The sequence below is a fragment of the Silurus aristotelis genome, assembly GCF_946808225.1.
Source record: "Silurus aristotelis genome assembly, chromosome: 12".
Lineage (NCBI taxonomy): Eukaryota > Metazoa > Chordata > Actinopteri > Siluriformes > Siluridae > Silurus > Silurus aristotelis.
In genome coordinates, this window is record NC_139585.1 from 806062 (window position 1) to 816061 (window position 10000).

The 10000-nt window shown below is 37.6% G+C and overlaps 1 protein-coding gene across 1 annotated transcript in view; it reads right to left on the minus strand.

The window, feature by feature from the left end:
• Window positions 1–9188, minus strand: part of tbata (thymus, brain and testes associated) — a 13674-nt gene extending 4486 nt beyond the window's left edge. The window contains exons 1-5 of the mRNA XM_083557694.1: window positions 8891–9188; window positions 7549–7747; window positions 1951–2121; window positions 1295–1389; window positions 247–435 (exon numbers count right to left, since the gene is read on the minus strand). Of these exons, the coding sequence (XP_083413820.1) occupies window positions 247–435; window positions 1295–1389; window positions 1951–2121; window positions 7549–7744 (651 nt within the window). The 5' untranslated portion in view covers window positions 7745–7747; window positions 8891–9188. The remainder of the gene's footprint in view (window positions 1–246; window positions 436–1294; window positions 1390–1950; window positions 2122–7548; window positions 7748–8890) is intronic.
• Window positions 9189–10000: the final 812 nt, after the last annotated feature.

Consider the following 10000-nt stretch of genomic DNA (forward strand, 5'->3'; position numbering starts at 1 on the left):
TGTGTAGATGTGTTGAGGTGTGCGTAAATGTGTTGAGGTGTGCGTAGGTGTTTTGAAGTGTGTGTAGATGTGTTTAGGTGTGTGTAGGTGTTTTGAAGTGTGTGTAGATGTGTGGAGGTGTGTGTAGGTGTTTTGACATGTTTGTAGGTGTTTTGAAGTGTGTGTAGATGTGTGGAGGTGTGTGGAGGTGTTTTGACGTGCCTGTAGGTGTGGGTAGGTTTGCTTGGTTGTACTGAAGTGTGTTACCCTGAGTTCCTGCCCCTCCAGGCTCATGGTTCCTGCATATATCTGTGCCTGAGGTCTGTTAGTTCCTGGACGTGTGTTAGGAGTGAGGTGGTCACGGCGTTTTGTTCTCCAGGAAGTTGGAGGAATGATGCGACCTGTTTCAGATGAGTACTGGGTTTTTCTGCGCACAGGCTCCTCCTCTCGGACCATCTACAAAAACATCCACAAGAATCATATAGAGAAACATCACCCAGTATTTGAAGCATTCAGCTGTGTGACACTGAAGGATTCCTCCACTGATCAGACTGAGATGGTTTATTTGGAATGGTTTAGAGTGAAGACCAGCTCTTCCCCTGTATCAGGAGATCTTTTGCAATAAATTGCTTCAGAAGGAAGTGGATTGAAGCATGATTGAGACTTTAAGAATAAGAAGTAGGACAAATAGCCAGGAGAAACAATCACAGACTTACATATTCCTCACATAAAGAGAGCTGAGGGCATGAACCTGCTCAAGATCTTTAGCGTGATAACACTTCATATTTCTCAGAATCTTTCATTATTTGCTACCGAGTCATCCAGGGGCAGATCTCTGGCTCTTCAGTGAATATTAACAGATCAGTTTTTTTTTTAAATAGTGTTTTTAAACCATCTACCAAATCTGAGTCAGGGTCACCCGAAATTCTGCCTGAGGAAAGAAGTACAGGTAAACAACAATGATGCTGCAGGTACAGGAACAGGTGCAGAAACATGTCCAGGAACAAGAACAGGTACAGGAACAGGTACAGGATTAAGAACTGGTCCGGGAATTGGTACAGGAACGGAAGCAGGCACGGGAACAAAAACGGTACAGGAATAGATCCAGGAACAGGTTCAGGAACACACAGAGGAACAGGTAGAACAGGTCAGGGTGATTGTGTATCCTGATGTTCTTCTGCATGGAAACATATCTTCTCCATGTTATAGAAAATATATCTATTTTAAGTTTTCTCAGAGTTCTGTTCTGCAGAATAAATGTGTGTGTGTGTGTGTGTGTGTGTGTGTGTGTGTGTGTGTGTGTGTGTTCTCCTACCTCATGTTCAACTCTTTTACTTGGAGCTGCAGCTGAGAGACTGACTTTGGTTGCCAGGTCCTTCAGCTCCTCTTTCCATGCTTCAGAAATCAGAGCTGTGGAAGACACGAAGAAGAAGAGATGATTTAAGCTGTTTGTGTATGGATATGTACAGATGAGTTAGGGTGTGTGTGTGGATGTGTATGCATTGTGTACAGTTGTGTAAGGTTGCGTGTGGTTGTGTTAGGGTGTGTGGTTGTGTATGGTTGTGTATGCATGTGTACACTTGTGTTAGGTTGTGTGTGGTTGTGTTAGGGTGTGTGTGGTTGTGAATGGATGTGTACAGTTGTGTTAGATTGTGTTTGGTTGTGAATATATGTGTACATCTGTGTTAGGTTGTGTATGGATGTGTACATTTATGATAGGTTGTGTATGGTTGTGTAAGGATGTGTACATTTGTGTTAGAGTATGTATGGTTGTGAAAGGATGTGTACATTTGTGTTAGAGTATGTATGGTTGTGTATGGATGTGTACATTGTGGTATGGTGTGTATGGTTGTGTATGGATGTTCAAAGATGTGTTAGGTTGTGTATATTGTGTATGGATGTGTACAATTGTGTGTGTGTGTGTGTGTGTGTGTGTGTGTGTGTGTGTGTGTGTGTGTGTGTGAGTGTTACCTGCACCCTGCTGGGCTCCGTCTGCTCGGCTGTAGGTAAGGGGCGGAGTCAGACAGGTGGAGGTGTGGATGGAGCTGGAGGAAACCTGACTCCTGATCAGTGGATGTGGAAAGAGTGGAGTGCTGCTGTACCAATCATCATTCACTATACACACAGGACTTCCATTCAAACCTGCAACACACACACACACACACACACACACACACACACACACACACACACACACACACACACACACACACACACACACTGATGAGTAGTGGGTGATTGAAATTGATAATGATAATTATGATGATGATAATAATGGTGGTGATGATGATGATGATGATGATGAGTAGTGGGTGATGAGTAGTTGATGATGATGATGATGATGATGATGATGATGATGATGAGTAGTGAATGATGATGATGAGTAGTGAATGATGATGAGTAGTGAATGATAATGATGATGAGTAGTGAATGATGATGATGAGTAGTGAATGATGATGAGTAGTGAATGATGATGAGTAGTGAATGATGATGATGATGAGTAGTGAATGATGATGAGTAGTGGGTGATTGAAATTGATAATGATAATAATGATGATGATGATGATGATGATGAGTAGTGAATGATGATGAGTAGTGGGTGATTGAAATTGATAATGATAATAATGATGATGATGATGATGATGATGAGTAGTGAATGATGATGAGTAGTGGGTGATTGAAATTGATAATGATAATAATGATGATGATGATGATGATGATGATGATGATGATAATGGTGGTGATGATGATGATGATGAGTAGTGAATGATGATGATGATGAGTAGTGAATGATAATGATGATGAGTAGTGAATGATAATGATGATGAGTAGTGAATGATGATGATGATGAGTAGTGAATGATGATGATGATGATGAGTAGTGAATGATGATGATGAGTAGTGAATGATGATGATGAGTAGTGAATGATGATGATGATGAGTAGTGAATGATGATGATGAGTAGTGAATGATAATGATGATGAGTAGTGAATGATGATGAGTAGTGAATGATGATGATGATGAGTAGTGAATGATGATGATGATGAGTAGTGAATGATGATGAGTAGTGAATGATGATGATGATGAGTAGTGAATGATGATGAGTAGTGAATGATGATGATGATGAGTAGTGAATGATGATGAGTAGTGGGTGATTGAAATTGATAATGATAATAATGATGATGATGATGATGATGATGATAATGGTGGTGATGATGATGATGAGTAGTGAATGATGATGAGTAGTGGGTGATTGAAATTGATAATGATAATAATGATGATGATGATGATGATGATGATGATGACAATGGTGGTGATGATGATGATGAGTAGTGAATGATGATGATGATGAGTAGTGAATGATAATGATGATGAGTAGTGAATGATGATGATGAGTAGTGAATGATGATGATGAGTAGTGAATGATGATGATGAGAAGTGAATGATGATGATGATGAGTAGTGAATGATGATGATGATGAGTAGTGAATGATGATGATGAGTAGTGAATGATGATGAGTAGTGAATGATGATGATGATGAGTAGTGAATGATGATGAGTAGTGGGTGATTGAAATTGATAATGATAATAATGATGATGATGATGATGATGATGATGATGATGATAATGGTGGTGATGATGATGATGATGAGTAGTGAATGATGATGAGTAGTGGGTGATTGTAATTGATAATGATAATAATGATGATGATGATGATAATGATGATGATGACAATGGTGGTGATGATGATGAGTAGTGAATGATGATGATGATGAGTAGTGAATGATAATGATGATGAGTAGTGAATGATGATGATGAGTAGTGAATGATGATGATGAGTAGTGAATGATGATGAGTAGTGAATGATGATGATGAGAAGTGAATGATGATGATGATGAGTAGTGAATGATGATGATGATGAGTAGTGAATGATGATGATGAATAGTGAATGATAATGATGATGAGTAGTGAATGATGATGAGTAGTGAATGATGATGATGAGTAGTGAATGATGATGATGAGTAGTGAATGATGATGAGTAGTGAATGATGATGATGATGAGTAGTGAATGATGATGATGATGAGTAGTGAATGATGATGATGAGTAGTGAATGATGATGAGTAGTGAATGATGATGATGAGTAGTGAATGATGATGATGAGTAGTGGGTGATTGAAATTGATAATGATAATAATGATGATGATGATGATGATGATAATGGTGGTGATGATGATGATGAGTAGTGAATGATGATGATGATGAGTAGTGAATGATAATGATGATGAGTAGTGAATGATGATGATGATGAGTAGTGAATGATGATGATGATGATGATGATGATGAGTAGTGAATGATGATGATGATGAGTAGTGAATGATGATGATGAGTAGTGAATGATGATGAGTAGTGAATGATGATGATGATGAGTAGTGAATGATGATGATGATGAGTAGTGAATGATGATGATGAGTAGTGAATGATGATGATGAGTAGTGAATGATGATGATGATGAGTAGTGAATGATGATGATGAGTAGTGAATGATGATGAGTAGTGAATGATGATGATGATGAGTAGTGAATGATGATGATGGTGATGAGTAGTGAATGATGATGGTGATGAGTAGTGAATGATGATGATGAGTAGTGAATGATGATGAGTAGTGAATGATGATGATGATAAGTAGTGAATGATGATGATGATGAGTAGTGAATGATGATGATGAGTAGTGAATGATGATGATGATGAGTAGTGAATGATGATGATGATGAGTAGTGAATGATGATGATGAGTAGTGAATGATGATGAGTAGTGAATGATGATGATGATGAGTAGTGAATGATGATGATGATGAGTAGTGAATGATGATGATGATGAGTAGTGAATGATGATGATGATTAGTGAATGATGATGATGATGAGTAGTGAATGATGATGATGATGAGTAGTGAATGATGATGATGGTGATGAGTAGTGAATGATGATGGTGATGAGTAGTGAATGATGATGATGAGTAGTGAATGATGATGAGTAGTGAATGATGATGATGATAAGTAGTGAATGATGATGATGATAAGTAGTGAATAATGATGATGAGTAGTGAATGATGATGAGTAGTGAATGATGATGATGAGTAGTGAATGATGATGATGATGAGTAGTGAATGATGATGATGAGTAGTGAATGATGATGATGATGAGTAGTGAATGATGATGAGTAGTGAATGATGATGATGAGTAGTGAAGATGATGAGTAGTGAACGATGATGATGATGAGTAGTGAATGATGATGATGATAAGTAGTGAATGATGATGATGAGTAGTGAATGATGATGAGTAGTGAATGATGATGAGTAGTGAATGATGATGATGATAAGTAGTGAATGATGATGATGATGAGTAGTGAATGATGATGATGAGTAGTGAATGATGATGAGTAGTGAATGATGATGATGATGATAAGTAGTGAATGATGATGATGGTGATGAGTAGTGAATGATGATGGTGATGAGTAGTGAATGATGATGATGAGTAGTGAATGATGATGAGTAGTGAATGATGATGATGATAAGTAGTGAATGATGATGATGATGAGTAGTGAATGATGATGATGAGTAGTGAATGATGATGAGTAGTGAATGATGATGAGTAGTGAATGATGATGATGAGTAGTGAATGATGATGATGATGAGTAGTGAATGATGATGATGATGAGTAGTGAATGATGATGATGAGTAGTGAATGATGATGAGTAGTAAATGATGATGAGTAGTGAATGATGATGATGATGAGTAGTGAATGATGATGATGATGAGTAGTGAATGATGATGAGTAGTGAATGATGATGATGATGAGTAGTGAATGATGATGATGATGATGATGAGTAGTGAATGATGATGATGAGTAGTGAATGATGATGATGATGAGTAGTGAATGATGATGATGATGAGTAGTGAATGATGATGATGAGTAGTGAATGATGATGAGTAGTGAATGATGATGATGATGAGTAGTGAATGATGATGATGATGAGTAGTGAATGATGATGATGATGAGTAGTGAATGATGATGATGATGAGTAGTGAATGATGATGATGAGTAGTGAATGATGATGATGATGAGTAGTGAATGATGATGATGAGTAGTGAATGATGATGATGATGAGTAGTGAATGATGATGATGATGAGTAGTGAATGATGATGATGATAAGTAGTGAATGATGATGATGATAAGTAGTGAATAATGATGATGAGTAGTGAATGATGATGAGTAGTGAATGATGATGATGAGTAGTGAATGATGATGATGATGAGTAGTGAATGATGATGATGAGTAGTGAATGATGATGATGATGAGTAGTGAATGATGATGAGTAGTGAATGATGATGATGAGTAGTGAAGATGATGAGTAGTGAATGATGATGATGATGAGTAGTGAATGATGATGATGATAAGTAGTGAATGATGATGATGAGTAGTGAATGATGATGAGTAGTGAATGATGATGAGTAGTGAATGATGATGATGATAAGTAGTGAATGATGATGATGATGAGTAGTGAATGATGATGATGAGTAGTGAATGATGATGAGTAGTGAATGATGATGATGATAAGTAGTGAATGATGATGATGATGAGTAGTGAATGATGATGATGAGTAGTGAATGATGATGAGTAGTGAATGATGATGATGATGAGTAGTGAATGATGATGATGAGTAGTGAATGATGATGATGATGATGAGTAGTGAATGATGATGATGATGATGAGTAGTGAATGATGATGATGGTGATGAGTAGTGAATGATGATGGTGATGAGTAGTGAATGATGATGATGAGTAGTGAATGATGATGAGTAGTGAATGATGATGATGATAAGTAGTGAATGATGATGATGATGAGTAGTGAATGATGATGATGAGTAGTGAATGATGATGAGTAGTGAATGATGATGATGAGTAGTGAATGATGATGATGAGTAGTGAATGATGATGATGATGAGTAGTGAATGATGATGATGATGAGTAGTGAATGATGATGATGAGTAGTGAATGATGATGAGTAGTAAATGATGATGAGTAGTGAATGATGATGATGATGAGTAGTGAATGATGATGATGATGAGTAGTGAATGATGATGATGATGAGTAGTGAATGATGATGATGAGTAGTGAATGATGATGAGTAGTGAATGATGATGAGTAGTGAATGATGATGATGAGTAGTGAATGATGATGATGATGAGTAGTGAATGATGATGATGAGTAGTGAATGATGATGAGTAGTGAATGATGATGATGATGAGTAGTGAATGATGATGATGATGATGAGTAGTGAATGATGATGAGTAGTGAATGATGATGAGTAGTGAATGATGATGAGTAGTGAATGATGATGATAATGATGAGTAGTGAATGATGATGATGATGAGTAGTGAATGATGATGATGATGATGATGATGATGAGTAGTGAATGATGATGAGTAGTGAATGATGATGATGATAATAAAGATGATGTGTAGTGGATGATGAAGATAATGAGATGTGGATGATGATGAAGATGATGAAGCGTACCTGATATGTGTTTGACCCTGTTAGGGTGAGGGTTGTGTCTGGAGAAGAACGAGTGATGGCTCAGGGTGCCGAAGCGAGCGCTGCTGCTGGTGTTCAATCTCACACTCTCCTTCTGCAGATTGGACATGAAGGGTGCAGGACTTTTACTCTTCTGAACTTCCTGGTCCTCTCTCCCTCGTTCCTCACTCAACTCCATGGCCTGAGGGGAACCAACACAACAACAATGAATCCTTCATGTACCAGTTGCTGACTTCCTGCTCAGATCCTGGACTTCTGTTTCAGAGTGTTACACACTCTGATTCTATTCAGTATGAAAGTTTCATGTTCAGGCTGGAGAACACGGCCACTGCAAATAAATCAGTTCTTACAGAAGTTACCAGGATGTGGGCATAACAGTGGGGTGAAGAAAAGGAGCAGATGATGTTCTCCAAGGATCTGGTTGAATATAAATCCGACCCTCTGCGCTGATGACACACACCTGCAATTAGAACTTCAGCAGCATTGTTATGGAGACTGGAGACTGACATGGAGATAAAACAGAAGATCAGAAGATCTATAGATGGAAAGCTGATCTTCTGACTAAAGTTCCTGATTTTACACAGAAAGCTGAATTAGTGATGAGAACATCATCTGTGAGACACAGACTTTAACTGCACATATATTCACACAGTTTCAGGAGGAAAAAACGGGACATGTGTGAGGTCTGAAAGTTGGAAGTTTCAGCTGCAGCTGATGGAGTGAAAAGTTCAAGTTTAATACACTAAATACACAGAAATACACAAACAATGATAAAAAAAATACACAAAATACACAATAAACCAAATATACTATATATGAAATACACAGACAATACACAAAATAAGCCACAAACATATCAGAAATACACAATATAACCCAAAAATATATATAAATACACAAAATACCAAACAAATACAAAAAATACACAAAATAACCCAAAACAAATACACAGAAATAAACAAAATAATATTCTACATAAAAAACTTTAATAAATACTTTAAGTTAAATAAATTACAAAATAAGAAGAAGAAGAAGAAAATGTGTGTGTATGAAAAGTATGTGAAGTATGTGTAGAAGTTTGTATTGTGTGAAGGTTGTGTGTGTGTGTGTGTGTGTGTGTGTGTGTGTGTGTGTGTGTACTGCTCTTATGTGCAGGAATTCTTTAATCAGTTATATTCTATTCAAAGCTGAGAAATTACACATTGTATATTTAAACACACACACACACACACACACACACACACACACACACACACACACACACACACACACACACACACACACACTTTATAATTCATATGAAATTGTGTTAACAGATTCTCACCTCGTCTCTCTTACTCTGCTGTGGGTTTGTTTTTCCTCGAGATCTGCACTAATCCTCTCAGTGTGTGTGTGTGTGTGTGTGTGTGTGTGTGTGTGTGTGTGTGTGTGTGTTTATTGTTACTAGGTAACACACAATTAACATCCACAAAGCTTCCACAACTCTGTGTTCATGGACACACACACACACACACACACACACACACACACACACACACACACACACACACACACACACACACACACACACTGTGTGTGCTACAGCATTTGATTTTCAAAAATATTTCCCACAATTAAATGGCAGAATCCCCATGTAGTCACCGCGACACTCACACACACGTCTCGGTCAGTATCAGCTCACGGTCTGGTGTTTCACAAACAGGAGAAAAGTGAATCAAAAACCAGAAAATTGATCAGAAAAAATGGAACGAATCAGAGACTTGGGAACATCTCTGAAAGCGTAAACTTCACAAATATGAAGGAAAATCTATTATTTATGGGAAAGTGTGTGTAGTAGTGAACGAGTCGTCTCAAAGAGTGATTCCTTCATCTTCTACTTGACGTGCATGAGCAAAGCATCTCAAAATCTCCATAGGTTATGTGCAGGAAACAGAATTGCTGAGTTCTTCTCATGGGTCCTCTGGTCCGAGTCGTTCGTTCTTTTATCACGTGACTCCCATAGACACTACGCAGTGCAATAGATCAGATTTCTTTGGGTCTGAATCTTGACATTGAGGATACAATAATTATGGGAGTCACATGACAAAAGAACTAACGATTTGGACCAGAAGATCCGAGCGGTGAAGATCCTCATTCTGCTCATTAAAATTTGTCCTTAACTTTATTTTCATATTTTCATGATTGGAACAGTAGTTCAAGTTGGTGAATGTAGACGTGTTGATGATCTGATTATTGAAATCTAACATTCTATTTAATTTCTGATCAAAGGAACAAAATGACTCAAATAAACAGATTTTGATGAACGAGTCACTAAAGTGGTCTGATCTTCACCTCACTAGTGTGTAAGTGTCAGAGTGATCGGGGAATTCGAGTCCCAGGCGGCCATGTTTGTAACCATGTTCGTAGTAACCATGGCATCATCTTTGGACTGGAA